This window comes from Cucumis sativus, chromosome 7, assembly GCF_000004075.3.
Source record: "Cucumis sativus cultivar 9930 chromosome 7, Cucumber_9930_V3, whole genome shotgun sequence".
Taxonomy (NCBI): domain Eukaryota; kingdom Viridiplantae; phylum Streptophyta; class Magnoliopsida; order Cucurbitales; family Cucurbitaceae; genus Cucumis; species Cucumis sativus.
The window spans coordinates 4,733,302-4,757,768 of NC_026661.2; the positions used below are offsets into that span (position 1 = coordinate 4,733,302).

General features: G+C 32.5%; 7 protein-coding genes across 7 annotated transcripts in view; 6 read left to right on the plus strand and 1 right to left on the minus strand.

Moving 5' to 3' along the window:
- Positions 1–599: 599 nt before the first annotated feature.
- On the minus strand, positions 600–1,457 carry LOC101211811 (pathogenesis-related protein 1). Its single transcript, XM_004136876.3, has one exon. The coding sequence runs from the start codon at positions 1,361–1,363 to the stop codon at positions 866–868; it is 498 nt and encodes a 165-aa protein (XP_004136924.2). The 5' UTR covers positions 1,364–1,457; the 3' UTR covers positions 600–865.
- A 2,663-nt stretch (positions 1,458–4,120) lies between these two features.
- LOC101211732 (pathogenesis-related protein 1) lies at positions 4,121–5,999 on the plus strand. Its single transcript, XM_011660558.2, has 2 exons — positions 4,121–4,591; positions 5,387–5,999. Exons 1-2 carry the CDS (start codon positions 4,396–4,398, stop codon positions 5,800–5,802), a joined length of 612 nt encoding a protein of 203 aa, XP_011658860.1. The 5' UTR covers positions 4,121–4,395; the 3' UTR covers positions 5,803–5,999.
- A 1,206-nt stretch (positions 6,000–7,205) lies between these two features.
- Positions 7,206–8,076, plus strand: LOC101212539 (basic form of pathogenesis-related protein 1). The gene has a single exon (XM_011660559.2). The coding sequence runs from the start codon at positions 7,315–7,317 to the stop codon at positions 7,807–7,809; it is 495 nt and encodes a 164-aa protein (XP_011658861.1). The 5' UTR covers positions 7,206–7,314; the 3' UTR covers positions 7,810–8,076.
- Positions 8,077–10,171: 2,095 nt separating this feature from the next.
- LOC101213016 (pathogenesis-related protein 1) lies at positions 10,172–10,896 on the plus strand. The gene has a single exon (XM_004136881.3). The coding sequence runs from the start codon at positions 10,258–10,260 to the stop codon at positions 10,747–10,749; it is 492 nt and encodes a 163-aa protein (XP_004136929.2). The 5' UTR covers positions 10,172–10,257; the 3' UTR covers positions 10,750–10,896.
- A 1,478-nt stretch (positions 10,897–12,374) lies between these two features.
- On the plus strand, positions 12,375–14,823 carry LOC101212294 (phenylcoumaran benzylic ether reductase Pyrc5). The gene is made up of 5 exons (XM_004136878.3): positions 12,375–12,582; positions 13,279–13,413; positions 13,498–13,735; positions 13,906–14,109; positions 14,507–14,823. The coding sequence occupies exons 1-5, from the start codon at positions 12,400–12,402 to the stop codon at positions 14,671–14,673; spliced, it is 927 nt and encodes a 308-aa protein (XP_004136926.1). The 5' UTR covers positions 12,375–12,399; the 3' UTR covers positions 14,674–14,823.
- A 2,438-nt stretch (positions 14,824–17,261) lies between these two features.
- Positions 17,262–17,948, plus strand: LOC101212774 (pathogenesis-related protein 1). Its single transcript, XM_031889162.1, has one exon. The coding sequence runs from the start codon at positions 17,286–17,288 to the stop codon at positions 17,823–17,825; it is 540 nt and encodes a 179-aa protein (XP_031745022.1). The 5' UTR covers positions 17,262–17,285; the 3' UTR covers positions 17,826–17,948.
- Positions 17,949–18,828: 880 nt separating this feature from the next.
- The window catches only part of LOC101212051 (serine/threonine-protein kinase TOR), a 36,075-nt gene continuing 30,436 nt past the window's right edge, over positions 18,829–24,467 (plus strand). Inside the window, exons 1-4 of the mRNA XM_011660561.2 lie at positions 18,829–19,153; positions 19,563–19,901; positions 19,969–20,043; positions 20,392–20,564. Coding sequence (XP_011658863.1) covers positions 19,043–19,153; positions 19,563–19,901; positions 19,969–20,043; positions 20,392–20,564 — 698 coding nt within the window. The 5' untranslated portion in view covers positions 18,829–19,042. The remainder of the gene's footprint in view (positions 19,154–19,562; positions 19,902–19,968; positions 20,044–20,391; positions 20,565–24,467) is intronic.

Consider the following 24,467-nt stretch of genomic DNA (forward strand, 5'->3'; position numbering starts at 1 on the left):
TTTTTGCAACCATGGGAGTTATTGGGGAGCTATGATAATTAGGGATAATCCCACAACACAAAATGCAAAAAGAAAGTTCGTCGCAGCTGGCCATCTTAAGATCTAACTTGCGACTTTGTTTTTTTTCCAAAGGATGGTTAGTTTGAAGGATTACAATTAGTATGTTGAGTTCGTTTAGGACATTTATGTGTGTGTTCTTTAGGGTATATTGTTTATATATTAAGAAGATCAAACCATGTGGTTCTATTTTATTGAGTTTGTTTTGTTGGAATGAAAATACATTAAGAGATAAAAATGGTATTGTGGGGTGATAAAATATAAATTCCTAATCTCTCTTCCAAAATTAAGGTGGTTGATACTTTATACAATTACCTTACGTACACACTATGGGACATTTGTTTTTTCTTTTTGGAATGTAGATAAATTAGTAGATACACACATAATTACAGATGTTTAAAATTGCAAATGTTCGACATCTTCAAACAATAGATCACGATATCATGAACTTCACAATTAGTAGATTTCTTATAATTCAATTTGAGAAGCTAACTACTCGGTTGTAACGTTTTTAAGTTGTTAAAGAGAAGGTAGCAAAAGGATTCAGACTTCATAATAGTTTTTTTAAAATTTTGCTCTATTTAGTTTGAAAAACCAAATGGTACTTACCAGAACGAATAGAAGCAAACAACAAACGTACATAGGACTTAGGAGTTCAGCATGCAAATATATAAGAGATGAACTTATATATGCTCATTGCCCCAAGATTGTAAAACAAAAACAAAAGCCATACAAAATGACCCAAGGCCTACTAAGCTTCTTTAGTTTTATTGACTCTCGAACATAATTTTAGTACGTAAATGCTCGCTTAGTATGGCCTTTGGTTTACATAGTTGCCACTAGGATCATAGTTGCAAGTGATGAAGGTGCCACCATTGTTATTGCATTCCACTTTTGCGCATCCAATTTTTACAGAGTTTTTCCACACCACCTGAGTGTAGTGGCGACACTCACTGCGGACGCACGAGTTTGAGGCATAATCATAGAACTGTTTCTCATTCACCCACATTTGAACTGCATTGGTACCTGACAAATCAGCTGAGCTCCAAGCAAGATTCTCCCCATATGGCCCGTTAGAGTGTACCATTTGGCAGTCATTGATGTGTTGGTTGGCATATTGTTGTGCGTAGTTCGCTACAGTTTCATCCCAACTGACAGGTCCGACGCCAACTTGGGCACGAGCAGCGTTGTGGGCGTCGACGAAGTTTTGAGGCAAGTCTTGAGCGATAGAGGAGGTGAATAATATAGTGGAAGAAGTCAAGAAAAAAAGGAGGGAGAGAGAGATCATCTTCATGAGGAGAGCCATTTTGTTTTGAGATCAGTTGGAAAATTAATGGGGAGTAATTTTGTGGGAAAATGGGATTGGAATCCCTTACTATTTATAAGAATGGAAATGTGAAATTTTGTGTAGAAATGGTGAGATTATATGGGTTGTGATTCAGATTGATGAACAGTTGAAACACAAGAAAGTACTTGACTTAGAGTTGTTACAAGATTGATTTATATTCATATTAGCCAAGCAAGCTAAAGTGTTAGTAAAATGAGGAACACAACTTTTCCTTTTTCTTCAAAAAGTTTATATATAGTTTTTTCTTTTTTTAAAAAACGTTCATTATTTAGACCTCATTTCGTAATTATTAAACGCTTAATTAACCTATTTGATTTTGAGAATAAGTACTTTGTTTTATTTTTTATTTTTACAAAGTTTCGATAATCTCTCCTGAATAAACATTTGAATCGAGATCAACAAATTCTAAGAGACTGAATTATGGAAAGACATTAAATCTCTCACAGGACATTGGAGTAGCAGATCTAAACTCTTCTCCGACTACAACACTACTACTATAGCTTTAAACATTCATGCTTTTGTATTACTCTTGGGTTTGTTGGGTTTTTTCTCTAGCCCTTTCCTTTTATCTTTCCTTGCTTCTTATACTCCTTTCTTAATATTAATGAAGCAAAAGTGATGATGGTGTTAAAAGGGTGTCCACCTAGTGGAGATATCCGAGTGCACCTACTGATCCATGTATCTTTTTCAAAAAAAAAAATAATTACGTTTGTTTTCTCATATGTCATTCTTCTCTTGATAAAGTAAATGTATACAAATTTTTAAACAATTTAAGTTTTAAAAAACTACATTGTATATATATGCTTTTCATTTCCTTTCTTGTGTATTATTGAGAAAGACTTTGACTCCCAAGTCTTGGTAAGTTGGCTAATAATTTAGAACAACTTCTCTATCATCTCTTATTTCCACTTCTTGTCTTATACGAAATGACTACGTTACCAAAGTTTTCCAACTCTTTAATTAGGACGAAACTATATAATATATATATACATATTTGCAATATATATATATATATATATATATATATATATCACTCAATTGATTTCAAGGGATCTCTTGTATTTTTCTGACTTTTCATTCTTTTATATGATTGGCAGATCATATGAATTAACGTGCCTAACTTACTTTGAGAGAGAAACCTAAAATTTTTATGTAATTAAAATGAACTTCTCAAAGTATAAAAGTTAAGAGAATAAATATGGGTATTAAAAGCATCATCACCTAGGTTGAAAGATTTAAATGTAAAAATTGTTGAAAATAATATTTATAAATACAATAAAATATCATAGTTTATTTACCACTCTTTATTAAGATTTCACGTATAAAAAAATCCATTCATCAAGTCTAGTTATACATTTGTAGATTTTTCAAACGTTGAATTAAAAAAATTGGATGATTAAAAATGATGCATGACAACTTTGAATATGAACACAAAACTTATTCAATTAAAAGAACACACTCACATCAATTTCCTTTTTTTTTCCCTAATATGGTTTGTAATTTTAAATTTATTATCATTATTATTTTTCTTGCACAAAAATTACAACTAGGACCGATAGGATGTACCCAAATATTTCAACTAAGTTGACACATTCTTAACACTTTAATCGTTCTTTCGAGCCATAAAACTCTAACTTTTGTTGAGAACTTTGGACAGTGCGTGTGAGAGAATAACTAGGCGAGGTTGCGGGTTATGGTCATGGTCATGGTGAAGTGCATTTCCCTTTGAATTTTCTTGTGGTACCGAATATCAGTGGGGCTTGAAAATGATGTGTTTCAAATGGTTACACCACAAGAGTCATATAGTTCAATGAATTGTGTTTATATTTAGTTGCCATGTACACTTAAATAATTAATGTATGCAGACGAAAGTTTAATTCAACTATACCATTGATAGTTATTAATACGATCGAGAGATCTGTTATTTAAATCTGTTTATAGTGATAGAAGACTATTAGTAATAGAATCTAAAATTTTGGTATAATTTGTAAATATTTTAATTTATTTTTGCTACTTTTAAAAATAGGGTAATTGTAATTGATGATCATTTTAGCAATAATAATTAAGGATATAACAACATTTAAATTTTTTTTGAAAATATAGCAAAACTATCGGTGATAGATCAATATTTGCAACATGATCTATTGATGATATACTCATATCATTGATAGAATTTGACAAATTTTGCTATATTTGTAATTTTTAAAAAATGTTATTATATACTTAATTATTTTGAATTTAATTACTAAATTTGCGACTATCCCTTAAAAATATTCCTTAAAATTATATATACACATATATAAATTAGAAAAAATTATAATTACGATATCTGTTTTATGAAAATTTTAACGAAGATATTGATTTCAATAGATATTTCTAGCGGCAGAAAATAAAACAAAAAAAATCATAAAGAAAGAAAAAGTAAATATGTATATTATTCATAGAAACATTTTCAAATATAACAAAATAAACTAAAATATTTACATACTATAACAAAATTTTGGATTCTATCAAATAATAGAATAACTTTCTATCATTGCTTAAATGTCTATCAATGTCACTGATTTCGCATATCAGTGTCTATTAATGTCTATTATTGATAGAGTCTGATTTTCGACAATTTCTCTTATTTATATTAGTAGCATTTTGCTTTTATATTTTTTCGTGCGTGCATTATATACTTTTGTAGAATATAATAAAAATATCAATTCGCCACTCACATCATTATTCAATCTAAAAAAATGTTAAAAATTTAGTTTCTTGTATGAACATTTCTTCTCCGTTCTTAGCAGCATTCTCCGCCACCCATTCACCGTTCTCGCGGCCCACACCTCTATCCTTCTTTTTTTCCTCATCTCCTTCTTTCCTCTCTTCGTTTCTTAATCCTCTTCTCCATATATATCAATCAAATTTAATATATTAGTAGATATAATAATTAATTAACATGATACCAAAATGATCTTCCAGCTTTAATTTCTCTTGTTCTGATTATGATTTTGGCCTCAATTTTTCTATGGTTATTAATTGTGCCTTGTGATGAAGTAGGATTCATGAAGTTGGGAAATATGGCGATGGCAGATCAAGATTTTATGGCTACTTTACCATTTGGAGGATCAACCTCCTCTAGTGTGGTTGGAAGGTTCATCCAACTTCCTCAATGCGGTGGCCCTCCCAGTCGCGGGACAGGTAACTCTTTCCAACTTCATCTTAGATTATAACATTGATACTAAAAAGCCAAGATGGGGTGTGTTCTCTCTGTTAGAAAGTAAGGTTTTATGCCATATCTCTTTTGGCATCAAAGTGTGTGTTTCTTCATAACTAAATTAGACTTACAATTAAAACTAGTACCACTCAATTACAGTTAAAAAAAGTTTCTAAACAAAGTTTAAGTACATTTTTTACGTTTTTTTAGAGGTCATAAACACTCACGTTCTTGATGTTTTTTAAAACTAGAAAACAATTTTTTACAGTTTTTTCATATATATAAGATAAAGAATAGTTCTTGACGGTTTTTAAATGTCATGAACACTCACATTTTTTATTGTTTTTACTCATGAATAATGGTACAAGCCTCATTTGAATATAGTAGAGTCTATCCCAACTGAAAAAAAGACTTTTTAGGCAACACTTTTTATTACTACATACATATCAAACTGTCTATATATTACACTTTTTTTCTCATTAGTTATATCATGTTCATGAATACTTTTAATATAATGGTAGAATATAGTAACAGAAACATATTATCTAGTAAAAAAATATAACATTTAACTTAGTTGAGTGTATACTTTTTGCCTATAAATCACACATCTCGTTTTGATTTGATGATCTCCACACCAAAACTTCTCAACATTTTGTATATCATAACTCTCGACAAAACCAAATAATATGGATATGTTCTCAAGCTCTCCCTTTAATTCCCTCACCCTCTTTTGTGTCTTGACCTAATTTGTCATGATTTTCCATCTTCTCTTGCTCAAGACTCACCTCAAGACTTCGTCGGTGTCCACAACGTAGCTCGTGCACAAGTTGGCGTTGGGCCGATTGAGTGGGACAAAACAGTAGCGAGTTTTGCTCAACAATATGCGAACCGACGCTTCAACGACTGTAGGCTAGTGAACTCTGGCGGACCTTACGGGGAGAATATTGCATGGGGCAGCCCAGACTTATCAGCCAAAGATGCAGTTCAGTTGTGGGTGGATGAGAAGCCATTCTACAATTATGAGACCAATACATGTGCGGCTGGCGAGTTGTGTGGTCATTACACTCAAGTAGTGTGGAGGAAGTCAGTCAGAATAGGATGTGCCAAAGTGAGATGCACAGATAATATTGGTGGCACATTCATCATTTGCAACTATGAACCCCCTGGCAATTTCTTATACCAAAGGCCATATTGAGATATGTAGGGTTTAATTATCTAGCCAAAATAAGATGATATCAATATGTAGGGCTTTATTCATCTTCTTTTTTTTCCTTCTCTTCTTCTTTCCTCTCTTTATTTTTCTACCCTCCACCATTTTTCTCTTTCTCCAAATATATCAATCAAATTTAATGTATCTCAAAACAATGTTATTATATCTACCAATATCATATCGGAAGATCTATATCAAAACAAAACAATGTAAAGAAAAATAGGGAAAAAAATTAGGCAGCTGCAGCTCATTCAAAGGAAAAATAAAGTTAGAGAAAGGAGGAAAAAAATGATAATAATTTCAACAAAGATTATGGAAAAGTCATTAGGAAATGATTGAAAGTTTCAATATTAAAACAATAAATATAAACATTTTTAATTTGGTGATTGCAAAATATACATTTTATATTCAAACCTGATTGAAATTTGATACAGATCGAATTTTGCAAATTATCAACTAATTAAAATACTTTTTAAGATGGTACGTATTTGAGTTCATTATTCTTTAAGTCGGATTCCAATTATTTTAGATCAATTCTCCTTAATATATTATCTTTTCAGGTTATCATAATAATACATGAATGGAATCTCAATCCTTTTTATATTGAATTGTGATTTATGCTTTATAAGTTTTGATATTATAATAGATAAACGTGAGATTTTCTATCTCAAAATTTAAGAGTAGTTCATATATTTTATAAACATCGTGAGGTCTCTCTTTGACTTTTTTTAACGTAAGAGATTCTTTAACATGCCGCATATCAAAATAGTATAATTTTAGATTCACAATTAATTCTTGAACTGAATCCAATCTTGGTTGAATCATATTTGTTTAAATTTCTAATCAATCTTAAACATAACCAAAGTATATGTTAATGAACAATCTTGGAAGCTAAGTCAAAGTTTTGACAAAGTACTCTTGCTTAATTAAAAACGTAAAAGACGTACCTAGAAGTTTTTTTTTTCAAATTTGAATATTTATATATTTCACCTCTCTACTAATCTTTATTTTATTACATAAATTGCTATTGTTTTTATATTAAAAATACAATTGAGGCATTTACTTTAACACCTTAATTTTATGGATCTAATATAACTGTCAATATTAATATAAATATAACTCAACTAACAATTGAAAAAACTTGTTAAGCAAACATGACTTTTTGTTAGTGCCATCAAAACTTTTTTTTTTTGTCTCATTAATTATATAATGTTCACGAAGGATTAATACGATTAATATAACGATTAAGTAGGGTGACATAAACATATATTATCTAGTAAAGGAATTTAGTATTTAATTTAGTTGCGTGTATGCTCTGCCTTTTGAACATTTTTACAATACTAAAAACAAATATTATAAAGAAAGAAAGACTCCTTCTCTTCACATAATATTCCGCAAGTTCATGCCTATATATCACACATCGTCTCATTAACTTTCTCCACACCAAAACTTCTCAACATTTTATATATCACAACTCCAATTACAAAACCAAGTAATATGGATGTTCTCAAGCTCTCCCTCTCCCTTTCTCTCTTTTGTGTCTTGACATTTTTCATGCTTCCATCTTCTCTTGCTCAAGACTCGCCTCAAGACTTCCTCGATGCCCACAACACAGCTCGTGCCCAAGACGGGGTTGAGCCAGTTCAATGGGACGAAACAGTAGCGAGTTTTGCTCTACAGTATGCAAACCAACGCATCAATGATTGTAGCCTAGTGCACTCTGGTGGACCTTACGGGGAGAATATTGCATGGGGCATGCCAGACTTATCAGGCACGGCTGCAGTTGAAATGTGGGTGAATGAGAAGGAGTTCTACGATTATGGCTCCAATACGTGTGCGGCTAGCAGGGTGTGTGGTCATTACACTCAAGTAGTGTGGAGGAATTCAGTGAGAATTGGATGTGCCAAAGTGATATGCACAAATAATGGTGGCACATTCATCACTTGCAACTACGATCCTCCAGGCAATTTCGTAGGCCAAAGGCCATATTAAGATATGTACGGTTTAATTATCCAGCGAAAATAAGATCAATATTGATAACTCAAATCATCAACATGTAGGATCTAATGTTCTTGTCCATATGAACGTTAACAATATACATATACACACACATATAATGAAAATAAGGAGGGTCATATTATGTGATCTATATAATGTTATATATATATAAATATATGGAGGCCATATTTGATATTATGTGATCAATAGAATAAGTCTTATAGAGATATTCAAACATAAATAATAGATATATTTGTATGCTTTTGAAGGTTTTACATAGAACTTACATTCCAGCTCCTATATGTGTATATTAGTGAAAGAGTCTAAGCTTGAGACTCCCCTCTTACCACAGTTAGCTTTTATTGTTGTTGTCGATCATCATCATCATCTCTTTATTTTTTTCTTCAAATGAATACTTATATTCACTTGATAAACTTAGGTTCTCTCTGAATATATGTGAGAATAACCTCAATTAAATAACTTTAGGGATCCTCCTAAGGATTAATCTGTTCTTTAGTGAAAGATACGTTAGGCACTCTCCATAGGTCAAAAATATGTCAAGAATGAATCAAACACCTTTAGGAGCCACGATTCCCACAAAGTCACAATGACCTGATGATTATATTTTCTTGTTTCATAATCTGTAGAATCACATAGAGATTTGTTCTTCTGTCAAAAACACTATAGTACTTCTGATCTCACCATACAAAAGTGGCAAAATCCTAGCAAAACGATGTCAAATAAAATTATGTTATTTTTATATGTATATTTTATTTTATAATGACAAATGAAATTATGTTATTTTTTAAAATTCCCCTTATTTTTATATGAATATTTTATTTTTCTTAATTATGACATCAAATTTTATTAATTATAATTACAGTTGAAATTTATAATGTTTATAATTATATAGCTTTATACAATTTAATTGATTGTGTGTTTTTTTATTACATTAGCAATTTAAAAAATAAAATAAAAATTGTATTGTGTATTTTATTTTCTTTAGAAAATTAATTAGTATATTTCTGTTTTAAAACTTTAAATTCAAACGTTGAACATGTTCACATGCATTGCCCCTACTTAATTATTACTAATCTATTTAAGGAATTGTAAGGGAATAGCAAATTAAATATACTTCATGTCCTTTTTTTTTTTCCACTTGGTGGTTGCATTGATTTTTCTTTCACCTAAATTAAATTTTCAGTGTTTGAATATGTTTAGGCTGTAATTGTAAATGTTAATGAATTCAATTTTTTAAAAAAAAAAATTAATATCTCATCTCTCAAATCTACTTGTGTGTGTGTGTGTTGTGTTTGTAAACTTAAGCCATCAACCCATTTTGCACTAAATTAAATAAGTAATTGGCAAGAAAACTTGACTTAAGAATCTTATTTGGTTCAAAAATTAATATTTTATATTTGTTGTTATATTTATGTTTTTATTATCAATACATTGCTAGTTAATTAAAAATGATAATATATAATTGGAGACTTAATTTACTAATTGATATTGGTCATAGATCACATTCACAACATACGTTTATTTTTTTAATGATCACACACACACACATAGTTGAATTTTAATATTTGAAGCAGGCTTTAAAGATAGAAAAAATCATAAAATCAATGGATGTAAATCCAACCTAACTCACTAAATAATGTCAATAATTACATCTTAAGATAAATGCATTTGATTTTACTTTAAAATAATTAGTATAAATAAATAAAATTAAGAAAATGTCCCATATATATGAATGAATTATCCCTAATAATTAGAAAATGCGACCTCAAGATGGTTGCTTAGGCTTTGGCAATCGTTTCATACACATTCATTGGTTAAGTCCTAACTTTCCCAAACTAAAAAACCTCCAACCTTTAGAAATATAACATATCAATATCACTAAACCAAACTCACTTCAATAATCTAAAATATTGTTAAATTTTGATATTTTCGTAAATGCGTGTGAGAGATTAGATTTAAACTTCGGGCCTTTTATATAAGATTTTGCTTATATATTATTATGAATTGTATATGCTCCCTTTTGGCTACTTTAAACTTCCAAAATATTTGACATAGTCCTAGTCCACATATATATATATTATAGTACATCAATTATATATCAATGTTACATCAAATTGATCTTATTAAATTTAATATATCATTTATTAATTCTCAATGGCATTAAGAAGTTACTACAAACTAAAGTAAAAAAGAAATAGTCGTCGTTCTTCTTATAAATTTAATTTTAGTTGCGTGTATCTTCTGCTTTTGAACAATCTACGCACTAATTAATTAAGCCAATCTCATGCATTCTTCGTCACATAAGTTTTTTCTACAAAGCATTTTATAAATAACATAGATATATAGATCACATCCCATTTCTCTCACCCAATACTTCTCATAATTATTTTCCAACTCCATTATTCCAAAATCAAAACAACAATGGATCTTCTCAACCTCTCCTGCATTCTCTTTTGTGTCTTGAGCTGCTTCACCATGCTTCCCTCTTCTCTCGCTCAAGACTCGCCCCAAGACTACGTCAATAGCCACAATCATGCTCGTGCCGCAGTTGGGGTTGGACCTATCAAATGGGACGAGAAGGTGGCAAACTATTCCAGATATTACGCCAACAAACGGATGAATGATTGTAGGTTGGTGCATTCAAATGGACCATACGGGGAGAATATTGCATGGGGTAGCCCTGACTTGAGTGGCATCAATGCAGTCAAACTTTGGGTAGATGAGAAGCAATACTACAACTATAACAGCAACTCATGCGCCAGCGGCAAGGTGTGTGGCCATTATACTCAAGTGGTTTGGAAGAATTCAATGAGACTTGGATGTGCAAAAGTGAAGTGCAAAAATAAAGGTGGTGCATTTATTGTTTGCAACTATGACCCTAGAGGCAATATTGTTGGTCAGAGGCCATATTAAAGGATATATAAATATGTATATGATCCCAAATAAAATGAGAGACCCTCAAGGGCTCATAATCATATAGTTTAAATATTTCGTGGTGCCGTGGGGATGTAACTCTAACGAAAGAATAAGAAATAAATAACTAAATTTTATGAATTGTAATTTGAAATTTCTAAAGAAAAATAACGATGATAAAAAAAATATATATTTAACCTAATTTGATTTTGTAGTTTAAAAAAGAGAGGAATTGTGTTGTGCATAGCAAAAAAATAAAGAAAAAAAGAACTCGAGAGTGACAGATTTTGATAATATATTTTGTAAATAGTTTTGATGATTTGCTATTTTTTAAAATGTCTCTTATATACATGGTTAAAGTATATGTTAACCACTAAGAAATCTGTAGTTGGAGTCTCCATCTAGTTATTATAAAGAATTTATAACTAGAAAATGGAGTGAATATTTCGAAAAAAAATATATATGGATCAGTAGGTACACCAAGACATCTCCATTAGGTGGACACATTCTTAGCACCCTCGTCATTCTCGAATAATTGAGTGAATATTTCTTACGTTTATCAATGGGTTGCTAAAAATATTTTTTTAAAAAAGTTAAAATTGTTATCGAATGTGGTGTGGTCATTACGTGAAATTTAACAAAAAAAAAAAGTCCAACGTGAAAGCTTTAGAATCACAAGTATAAGGTAAAAAATATCATTATTTAAGCAATTTAGATGTGTTGAGGTTGGTGAGTATTAAAGAGATTGCCATATATAATCTCATTTCCTAACATGTAATATTAGTATTTGTTAAATCGGTTGCAAATAATTTGTTATATTTGTAAATGATTTCTGACAATTTTATAGGCCTTTGCAAATCTAAAGAACTAGTAAATGCATGCCCCATTTGAGTTAGGAGTTAATTGTTGATCATAAAATCAACTATAAAAGAAAAATCAAACCAAACTATTATTAGTCATTAATTAACTCAACTGGCTAGTAGCTACTGCATGCATGTACGTAACTCCAAAAGAAAAATAATAATAATAACAATGTCAACTAGTAATCAATGAGCTTATTGTATATGTTTTACTTGTTTGAATATCTGTATATACTTTGTTAGGTGTGGAGTTTTTTGTATGGAACTCGTAATTTCGAGTATTTTCAATATTCATAATCAGTTTCAAATGAATTTGATTGCTGTTACTGGAAAAAGAAAACAATGGTTTAGATTTAGCAAGATTATTGACCAAACTTAATTAACAATGGACGATAATGGGATTAGACGTATCAGATAAATAATTGTTTAGGATGAACAAATTTGCTTTTCATAGAGCTAATTAGTTGTCATATCAAATTTAAAATGAAAAGGAGAATAATGAAATTCATTCCTAAAATGAAATGTGTGTTTTGACAGATGCAACAAACACCTTTTTTAGCAACTAACATAATGAATGAGAGAAAATTGAGGAAGATCAGGCTAGAACAACCAAAAAACCCCCTAAAAGCAATGGTATAGATTATTTCATTGAAAAAATCAAACTAAAACCCTAACTAAAGCCAAAAGGCTTTAGTCCTATAAATGTAAATCAATTTGTCAGTCCACCAACTCCATAAAGATATTGAAATTTGCCATTATCAACTTCTGTTGTTTGAAAATTTGAATTAAAATGGCAAGCAAAAGCAAGATCCTAATTGTTGGAGGCACTGGGTATATTGGCAAGTTCATTGTGGAGGCGAGTGCTAAGGCTGGAAATCCCACATATGCTCTTGTTCGAGATTCTACTCTTTCTGATCCTGCAAAGTCGCAAATTATCAATAATTTCAAGAACTTAGGAGTCAAATTAGTCTCTGTAAGTTGGCAACTTTTATATATCTTCTTTTACTAAACATTTTAAATTGATCTTAACCATATACTAGTTTAATATATCTTCCGATTTTTTTTAAGAATCGAGTACTGTAGTTGGGTCAAGTGAGATGAGCACAAACGAATACGATTATAGGAATCAGATATAGCATAAGCTAGGTTTAGACAGGACTAAATGTTGTAGGGTACTCCATATATATATATAAGATTAGTCGAGTGTGTGTGTGGCATGAGTTTAATGTAGGAATTGGTTTTATTTTGGTTGAGAGATCATGAGGTGCACTCGAACTTCTCAAGAGGCACACTAGTGTAGGAAAACCGAATATAGTAGGTTGAATGAAAAAATAGTAGATATGAGTACAAATTGACCTAAACGCACATGAACCGACAATAATGTAGTAGGGTTAGATAGTTGTCGATGCGGCATGCACAAACTAGTCGAAAAAGCCCTAAGAACGCATGATCAGTTAATGTAGAAGTCGTATATTTTCTTTTAACAGAGTACTAGAGATCGAGAGATCATGAGACACCCAAACATCTCATAGTAGGTCCAATGAAAAATAGTAAAGATATAAGTACAAATTAACCTAAACGAATGAATCGACAAAATGTAGTAGGGTTAGAGAGTTGTTTAGATATCAAAACAAATAGATAACACCGAATGTGAATGACACATTTGTAGGGTGATCTCTATAACCACGACAGTTTGGTTAAGGCCATAAAAGAGGTGGATGTTGTAATTTCTACGGTTGGTGCTGGTCAATTAGCAGATCAAGAGAAGCTCATTGCTGCCATCAAAGAAGCTGGGAATGTTAAGGTCATCATCATAGTTTTATATTCTCTAATATATGTTAAAATATTATTTCAAGTTGATTTTAATTATGGGGTTTTGTGTATATAGAGATTTCTTCCATCAGAATTTGGAAATGATGTTGATCGTGGACATGCTGTTGAGCCAGCAAAATCAGCTTTTACTGTGAAGGTTCAAATCCGTCGAGCTGTGGAGGCTGCAAAAATTCCCTACACTTATGTTTCTTCCAATTTTTTTGCTAGTTACTTCCTTCCTAGTTTGTCTCAACCAGGAGCCACCACCCCACCAAGAGATAAAGTTGTCATCTTAGGAGATGGAAATCCTAAATGTAAATAACACTAAACTCTAAAATTTCTTGCACTTTCTTTAAATATTTTAGATGTTTATATTTGAAAAATTAATAACCAAGATGATTGAGTGTAACCTACACCCAACTACCGACTTGTTCTCGATACGTACCATGCTTGATTAATTTTTTTTCTTTTGTTGAATTTTCAGCTATCTTCAACAAGGAAGATGACATTGGAACTTACACTATCAAAGCTGTGGATGATCCAAGAACTTTGAACAAAATTCTCTACATTAGGCCTTCTGGTAACACCTACTCTTTCAATGATCTCGTGTCTCTTTGGGAGAAAAAAATTGGAAAAAATCTTGAAAGAATCTATGTTCCAGAAGAACAAGTGTTGAAGAACATCCAAGGTTTGTTTTTTTTATAATAATTTCATTTCTAAATATATTATGGCTATTGTTAAAATGTTTGTTGGAAACTTCTTCTTGCCTGAAATTTGAATATACTTATAATTTATAGTTGTTGATACACAAATAATCTAATTAAACTTGAAGGGTTAGACCTCAGTTTTTTAGTCAATTCGTAATTTAAGAGGTAACAAAAAGGTTTTATGATCAAGTCTATGCAATGATGTAAATTTCAAGTCTGGAGCTTCAATATTTTAAACTTACAACTTAGAGAGTGTTAGACAATATAATATGATATTGAATTTATCTTCATTACTTGTTAACTTAAATTTTTGTGTCAATCGAGGATAGAAATTAAGCACTAAAACTAATATCAGTTGGGTTTGGTTTGTTCTTGCAGAGGCTCCAGTTCCGCTGAACATAATAATATCAATTTCTCACTCAGCATTTGTGAAGGGAGATCATACCAACTTTGATATTGAGCCATCATTTGGAGTGGAAGCCACACAATTGTATCCAGATGTTAAATACACAACTGTGGATGAATTCCTCAATCAATTTGTTTGAATCATATTGCACTTCTTCTTCATATAAAATAATGAATATAAGTGATATATATAATACATATTAGCTTTGGAATTCCCTTTTTCTCTATGTAATATTAGTACGTGTGACATGAATTTAATCTGTTCTAATTTAACTTATTTTGTTTTCTAATTCCTACATAAAAAATTAATGAGTGACTTTTCATATTCATGTACTGTGTTCTCTCTCTCTTTTAATTTCTACAGTAGGGTATGATTACTTGGTCACTACACATAATATACCAGCAGTGTAGTATGAAAACTTGTTTTAAAGAGTTGTGTGTATTAATTGGACAATTTGGAAAGAGAGAAGTAATAATAACCGTATTTTCGACGACGGGGAAATAAACGTCAAGATCACTCCATGCATGGGAGAGTGTTTTGCTATGCAGCACTGGAAACTGGTGTCATAGATCAAAGCTCTTCTTGAGCTATACCACATCTGTGATATCTCCAAATTTATCTGCCTTCATGTGTAATGATCTTTTGCTTCCTCTCCTCTTTTTTTTTTTGGCTTGTCTCAGGCCTCATTGCTCTCTCTTTGTGCCTATATTTTGGGTTTGCTCCTTTGTATGTACTCTATTGATTTATCTAATTAATAGAGTCCGAATAATTTGTACTAAAAATCTCATTCGGCCAAATAACACATATTTGTTGATATCAGTAAATCAAAAATATAAAATAGAATTTGAACTCTTTAAGTATTATCATCCATCTTAATATAAGCATTATCATCCATAATATAGAGAAACTTATTATCTCCTGACATTTAAATTCCTTACGTTTGATATTAATATCTACGAAACAGTATTCGTAATTCAAACAAATTGTAGAGCAAAAATGGTGTGGGTAGGGAGTAAAAGGAATGGTAAATGGGTATTTAATTAAATAAACTATTACCTCCGGACAACGCTTTCACCGAGAAGATTCAACAATTCAACTAATAGATATACTGCTTATATTATCGACTTTAAAGTTAAAGATTCGATTTTTCTTATAGTATATTAATTTGTTGCCCCAAGGTTTTTCTTTTTGATTGTTCTTTCTCTTCTTTCGTTTTGCTAGGTACGGCTTTAACTAGGACTGTCTATTTGCTTGTTTTTTCACAAGAAAAAATCAACCTTCTTCTGTCATATTCTCCATTTATTTTGCAAAACAAAAACCTTAGAATAACGTGTCTGATTCAAAGTGATGGCATTGTATATCCATTTGATTTTGTAATTGTTGATTTGATCAGTGTATTTGGAGAGTGTGGACTATAGACTTAACTCTCACATGGACTATAAATTGTTTGATGATCAAGTGCTATGATATATGTAGCTTACACCTTTTCTTCGACCTTCAAATTATTTGAAAAAATTACCTCGCATTTGTGTAGCCACCTATTTGTTCGGTTTAATTTTAATACTAATCTTTTTCTATTTGTTTTCATTTATTTTTATCATTATATTCCTTTTGAATGAATGAATTCATGAATGAGGGAGTGTTGGAAATAAAGATATATATTTTGGTTTTGGCCAAAAAACACACCAAAATTAACCAAAATTTCACTTTCCCTTCACCCTTTTGGTCTATTTACAATTGGGAAAAGATTTTAAATTAGGTTAAAAGAAGAGCATATCATCAAATGGCAATGTTTTTGCCTTACATAAACAATGTGATTTTCACATTGAGGTAGAGTTTTCTTGGAGAGAAAAAAAGAAGCTTATAGAAAAAGAAAGAGAGCCACAAATTGTAAACCCTATAAAAATACAAAGAGAAATAGAGAGATCTTTCAAGCTTAGTTGAAGGTTGTATACGGTAGCTAGGATCAACACGTTCTGAAGATCCGCACCTTAGACACAACAAGTTTTAGTATCTTTCTTCTTTCTAGCTAGTTTCTTAAAGTTGGAGGGCCAACTTAAGAAAAGGCTTACAAAATCTCTGTTAACTTCCTCTTTAAACTTATCCCCATCTTCTTACTATATGTTGTTTTTCTCTTAATTTCTTCTAATCAACTCCAAGACTTGGGATATATGCTAGCATTTCTCTTTCCTGGAGTCGCACTGTCTCTTTTTGGGTTTGCAAGAGCAAATCTGGGAGGGGGCTGTGTGATAGGTCCTTTTTCTCAAAAGGTTACACATAACACCTTCCTCGAACATGTACTCATTAGAGACAAGTTGGAATCAAGAGAGAATGGATGACTCAAAAAACCATTATGAAAATTCAGGGAAGTAGATGATGAGAAGCACTGCCATACCGAATCAGAAACAAACAATAGTGCTTTCATGAAGAAGAGAAGAAGAACCCAAAACAAAAAGTTATAGATTTGGAACATTAGATGCAACTAAGAGCCGTTTTGATTGACATAATTAGAAGAAAAAGTGTTCTTCAACCTTATTTTGATAAAAAATTATTTAACATTAACTTTAAAAGCTATTTTGGGTAGTTATCAAACACTCATTTTTTTCTCTCCAAACTACAGGAAGCCTAACAAGACACAACATGGTACCAAAATCTCCATATTCACACAATAACTGTACTAAGAACAGCAATAAACTTTGCATATATATAAAGAAGGCCATTTAATTACCATTTTTCAAGTCCAAACCCAAAATGGATCTTTTCAAGTATATCTCCCTTTCTCTTCTACTCTCTCCATTGAGCTTTATCATGCTTTCCATGCTTCCCTTCTCTTCTGCCCAAGACTCAATCCAAAACTTCGTGGATGCCCACAACACTGCTCGTGCTGAAGTCGGTGTCGGGCCTGTCCACTGGAACGAGACAGTGGCAGACTATGCTCGTCGATATGCCAACAAGCGCATCAAGGACTGTAACCTAGTCCATTCCAAAGGACCTTATGGAGAAAATATTGCATGGGGCAGCAGAAACTTGGCAGGTACGGTCGCAGTACGGATGTGGGTGAATGAGAAGCAATTCTATAACTACGAGACTAATTCATGTGTTATTGGGAAGATGTGCGGCCATTACACTCAAGTGGTGTGGAGAAATTCTGTGAGAATTGGATGTGCGAAAGTGAGATGTAGAAGTGGGGGTACGTTCATCACTTGCAACTATGATCCTCGAGGGAATATTAGAGGACAGAGGCCATATGGTGAAGTGAAGCATCAACTAAGACAACAAAAAGTTAGATAAAGAGTGAAAGATCAAGATCAAGATCAAGATCAAGATCAAGATCAAGATCAAGATCAATCATCCCATGTCAATGAACTAATAAATAAACTAAATAATAAGATCATGACCTTAATTATCCAAGTTTATACTGTGCATGCATGCTACACATGTACTGTTATTAATCTATATAAAATTGAGTTATGTAGACTGAAACTGTTTTATCTTTTGGTTTTGTTAACTTACTGTGTTCTATTTTAATTCTCTTACTTTCAAAGGTTGGTTGAATTTTACTTCCCTTGAATTTGTATAAATATTAAATTTAGTCCTTCTTGATTTTTCGGAAAACACATTGTTGGTTTTGAAAAGAGATTCGCATATTATATTTTTTTTTATGAATATATATATATATATATATATATATATATTATATATATTATATAAATCAACTCAATTGATGTACATACCTAATGCAAGATATAGATCATTTAATACACATTATGCAACCCGATACACAATTTTATATACATAAATGTTGAAAATGATATAATATTAAAAGTTTTTCATTTAATGAAAATTAAGTAAACATGTCTAATTAATTGGATAAATAAAAGAATGGGACTATTTCTATATTTTCAATAATTTTACGAAAGGGATATTTTAAAAACAGTAAAATAAATTAAAATCATATTAGTGTTTATTATTTATAGAATTTAATTTTTTTTGTTATAATTTATAAATATTATATCAAATTTACTATTTCCCACAAATTCAGTTATGGAATTTTCAAAAAATTGTTACCTACTTTTTTTTATATTTAAAATTGGAATCTACACCACACTAAATCAAGGATGTTTTCGACAATTTCTTAATTCATATGGATCAAATTGAAAATTTGAGCTATTTCAAAAGGACAAAAAGAAAAAGAAAATCGGAGGATGTGATCGTAAAAATAAAGAGTTTGAGGACGATTGTTGCAATTTTGAAAAAGCAAGAAATAATCCAATGTTTTGGCCTTTGGGTTTGGAGAGGCGCTGAGAGCAGGACGCGGACAAATTAACAAAGCCTTTCTTCTCTTCATCTTCACGCTCAACAATACAGCTCTTCATCTCACTATGAAAATTATGCTGATTTCAATGCTTCTGAACATTTAGGGCTCAAACACAAAATCCAAGGAATGAGTTAGAAAGCAGTTCTAATACAAGAAACCTTCTTCTGGGGTTTAGGGTTTTTGTGGCCTGATGGCAACTTCAGGCCAGTCGCTCCGCTCCTCCTCCGCTGCCACTAGCGGAGGCAACTTTGACTCCCTCAATCGTATTCTTTCTGACTTATGCACTCGTGGTCATCCCAAGGTCTGTTCTTTCTTCTTTGTTCGTTCTTTTGTTTTCGGACTCCACGAAACCTTACAGGGCAGCTGAAAATGCCCATTTTTTTAAAAGTGATTTGGTTTTGTTTTTCGCAAGTTGGGTTTGTTGCTATCGAGCCAGTTTTGTGTTTTTTGGTTTTGCCGAATTTGGTGGAGGAAGTTTTGATCAATTTGAGCTTGAGGTAGATAGAGGAGATCAGTGGAAAAATGTACATAACGTTTTATTGATGTTTGAGTAGCATAATTCACAATTTGTTTGCTTTTACCATTTACTTGTTCGTTTTATTGAAATGAATTTGCTTTTAAGGTATTTGGCAATTTTGTGGTATGATGAAAGATGGATAATTTACTAGTTTGCTTCCGTTGAATTTTTCTTAACCATTATTTGTTTATAGGAGGGGGCTCCATCGGCATTAAAGAAACATATTGAAGAAGCAGCTCGTGATCTTAACGGGGAAGCATTTTCCCGGTTCATGGATCAATTATACGATCGAATTTCTACTCTTTTAGAAAGTAACGATGTAGCTGAAAATTTGGGTGCTTTAAGGGCTATTGATGAGTTGATTGATGTGGCTCTGGGTGAAAATGCTTCAAAAGTTTCGAAGTTTTCTAACTATATCAGGAGTGTATTTGAGCTGAAGCGTGATCCTGAAATTTTAGTCCTTGCTAGCCGTGTTTTGGGTCATCTAGCTAGAGCAGGCGGAGCAATGACAGCAGATGAAGTTGAACACCAGGTCTGTGCCATTTTTTTTGTTTTCTAATTTAAGTTTGTATAAGTGTTGTAATGTCTTTCATTCTCAGGTAAAAATTGCTCTGGACTGGTTGCGTGGAGAAAGAATCGAGTATCGTCGCTTTGCTGCTGTCTTAATCCTAAAGGTAATTCATCATTTTAATTGTAATAATTAGTAAAATTTGATTATTAACCTCTAGTTGGATCTATCTCTGTACTCAAATGAAGTATATGTTATTTTCTTGGAGAATTGAAGTATATGTAATTTTCTTGGAGAATTGAAGTACATATTATTTTCTTGGTAGGAATTGTTATCTTCTTAAAGATTATTTTCGGATTATATGGAGTTTTGATGCTTAAATGAGGAAAATGAAGCAGAGTATATTTGTATATGTTTGATACTTTTTATAGTGGAAAATTATTTAAGGATTTTGATCATGTGAACTAATCAACCATAGTGTTCTTTTTGTGTGTGTGTGTGTAAATTGCGATAGGAAATGGCAGAAAATGCTTCGACAGTCTTCAATGTGCATGTGCCAGAATTTGTTGATGCCATTTGGGTTGCTTTGCGGGATCCACAGCTAGCTGTTCGAGAGCGAGCTGTGGAGGCATTGCGTGCTTGCCTTCGTGTTATTGAAAAGCGTGAGACACGTTGGCGTGTGCAATGGTCAGTTATAGAAAACACAGTAGGTAGATTATTTAATGGTTTATTAATTCTTTCTGTCTGAATAAATAGTAGTCTTTCTTTGCTTGATAAAATAAGGCCACTATGAGCTTGCCTTCATGTTCTTGAAAAGCGTGAGACATGTAGGAATGTAAAATGATTAGTTATAAAAAATATATTTGGTAGATGATTAAATTTTTGTTTTGCACAATATAAACACTTATTATAATGTGAATAAATTACAGAAATTATGAAGTCATAAGACGATAAATGATGAAGCACATATTATGTGCGAATTACTTTGTAATTTTGTTTTCTTTTCTTGAGTTAGTTTAGTTGATTATTTAGCTTAAGTTATCTATAAATGGCTGTTTCATGTATCCCTTTGGGCTTTGATTTTGAAGACCTTTTGTAATTATTCAATTGGTAACATTTTACTTAGTTAGACCCCCTTCTTTTAGTTGTGGGGTGTTTTGGTGGGCTGGTTATTTTTTTGTATGCCCTTATATTCTTTCATTTTTTTTCTCAATGAAGGTTGTTATTTCTCTAAAGAAATGGAGGTTTAATCCCTTGTATTTGATTCTTTTTGATTAATAATAAACACCTTCATGCTTTATTATGTGGTGGGGGAGGGTAATGAAACGTATTTTTGGAAAAATAAGTGGGTGGGGGATAGACCCCTATGCTCTTCACCTCTACACCTCCTTGTCTCTAACATATATATTTCTTTAAGGACCACTTGTATAAATGACATTTAAGCAAACAATAATAGAACACATAGCACAAGGATAAAATAATTGTATATATAGCACAAAAACAAGTAAAAGACTAAAAAACTCACCTGCAACCACCATTATGGGCACTTCTTCCTGAATTTCTCAAATTAAAAACTATAATTGATAACAACTATCACTAATAGTTGCTATCAGTGATAACTTTCAATTTGAGAAATGATTGTTTCCCACACTTCTTCCTGATTTTCTCACATTGTAAGGTGTAGATGATTAGGCCCACTAGTTATCTCAGAGGTATAGGAGGAAGATGGGTACGCAATAAATTAGTGTTGGTTGCTTGGGCGAGGGAGGCTTTTATATTCGACTAAGTGTCTGGATTCAAGGGAGAAGGCCTAGTGGGGTGTGGATTTTGTTTGGCAGGGGAATGGTTTGTAAAACCCATATGAGGAGGGCCACGTGTGGACTTGGGGATAGAGGAGGAAGGCATAGTGCTGTTTTGCTTGGGGAGAGGCAAATTGGTCTATTGTTCGTTGGGTAAATGGGGGAGGGAGCTTTTTGGTAGATGACGTTGGAGCTACGTCAAATTAAAAACTATCTTCAACGAGCACATAGCCTCAGAAAGGGTAGTAACACATGTTTGGATTGGCATGTGGGTTATTTTGATATGTTTTCATGGATGGCGGTGATGTCTCCGACGGGGTAATCCAAATAAAAAAGAGTATATCAATCTCTTTTGGGTGGAAAAGAGATTGGATCTTTGTTGGAAGGTAACCATAATCATTTTCTATAATTTTCAAGCAGACTTCCATCATATCCATGCAAGAGAGGGTTTTTTTTCGGCAAAGTCACCGAGATCACCGTATGCTTGAGCTTGATCAATGTATTCAAAGGTTGCTCTATAAATCTATGGCAAGTTCCTCATCTTGATCGAGCCTCCAAAAGATAAGACTTTCTATTTCGCAAAAAGGTTTTTACAATTCCATCTAGCAAATCTGGTTTCTAGGAAGCACAAACACATCATTTTTGACGAAGTGTCAGTGTGGAACACATGTCGAACATGGATACGTCCTGACACATTCTGATTGACATGCAAAAGGTTTGTTGCCTTTTATTTATTATTTTTTTTTTTCAATTTTGGACACATGACGACACCACGTCACAACACCAGACACAAACACATAAAAAACCCAAACCTTTTAAACCAATAGGCAACGAAGAGAGGGTGGTTGGAGTCAACATGTTTGAGATTAGTCACAAAGGGAAAGCCTTATTACATCCAATCCATGGTTCGTAATCGTGGCTATGCCTGAATGTGCGTGGGAGAAGGGGGAAGAGTATAATCAAGGGAGAAGGCGGCTGCGTGGGAGGAGAGGAGGGTAGTGCAAGATGGAAATATTAGGGTTCGGGTTTTTAATTTTAAATGTTGGGCCCCCTTTTTTATAACTTAAATGGGTTTTCTATCCTAAGATGTGGGTTTCATTTTCATGAATAAGGGTTTTTTTCCCTCTCATTTTAAATGCCCTTCTACTTTTCTTTATTAATCTTTTAAAAAAGTGTTATTTTTAATAATTAATAAAAGGAAAATTATTATGAATGGTAAAAAAATGAAACTATTTACAAAATATAGCAAAAAATTTAAATGAACTAAGGCGACCTTCATGAATTTTGTTATATTTTGTAAATAGTTTCAATGTTTTGCTATTTTTGAATATTCCCCTTAATAAAAATTGTATAAATTATTTTATTATTTTAAATAAAATAGCCTATCCTCAATGAGGACGCTAAGGAGACAACCTAGTTGAGATGTCAGGGTGTGTCTCCTGATCCCTTGGTTTCTTTATTTGTACCCCTAGTTTATATCTCTTGTACTCTTGAGCATTCATCAATAAAGAGGCAGTTTCCTTTTCAAAATAAAAAAAAAAGCCTGTCCCCAATGTGTCGTGTCCTGCATTTTTAGAGATTGGGGTATCGTGTTGTTTTGTATCGTGTCACATGTCCCGTGTCCATGGTTCCTTGTCTGGTTTGAATAGACCTCCAGCTCGGTTATGTGAAAATGGTTGTTGCATCGTCGTTGCTTTCTCAAATAAGGATGGCCCTACCAGCTTGTAGCAGGCCGATGGAAAAAAAGTCACTAATGCTATGTCTCAGGGTGTCTAGTATGTCGAACCCATTCTCATTGCATGAGCGTCTAAATAGCAAAACCACTGCTGTCATTTTCAATGAAGCGAGGTCATATGTTTGAGGTTGAGGTAAGTGACTTGTAGATGGTTGGTTGATTGTTGAAGGGCCATTACTACTGCTTTGTGGAATGGACTTAGGTGAAGGTGGGTTATTGGGTAATGAGATGGTTAAGGGATGTGCTTTGGTAACATTATTGGTTGTTTTCTTAAGCTCATGACGATGGACCTTCGAGACAAGGTCAATGAATATCCTCCAACCTTTTCTGTTTTCTCCACCTGGGATAATCAGTTTGTAACAACCTCCATTACTTTCCAACTTGGCAATTTCGGCACAAATGCCCCCTCTAGTTTGAGAGTTTTCCTACCCAGTAGACATATCCATCCACACGTCCTTCCATGAATTTTTTTGATTGAATGGTGACTGGTGAGCCAATAAGTTGTCGAGCAGGCAATGTTAGCCACTGAAGCGTGCGAGGCAGGAGGTTGATGGACAAGGAAAGGTCTTTTTTCTGTTCAGTAATGCGAAAGGCTCAACCATTGGCGTGTCGATCAGGGCAAAGGTAAAGGTATTTTGGTCACTGGTGAAGGAAGATTTCTTTTCGGCCAGCTGATTGAGGAAGCAGGGTGTGGGAGGGGTTTGGTGAGATGGTGGGGGATAGTGTGTCTAGAGAAAAGCATGTCTAGAGAGAGTTTCATGCTCCACTTTGATGTCATTAGCTTATAAAAACTAAATATGAATGATCCTATTAACTTCTCTTGAGTCTACCATGAGATGAATTAGAACAAGCAATCATCGCAAATTTTTTTTTTTTAGTTTTAACTTTTTAATTTTGTTAAATGGTCACTCTTCCATCTATTTATTCTCCTTCAGGGCTGTTGATTTCTCCTCTAAATTCCTTCTGTTTTATTTCTTTGTGCCTTTCCTCTAACAAGGCTTATGGCTTGGGAGAGAGGCGTGGATTTCAGCACTTTGATGCTTCTCTAGGTGGCTA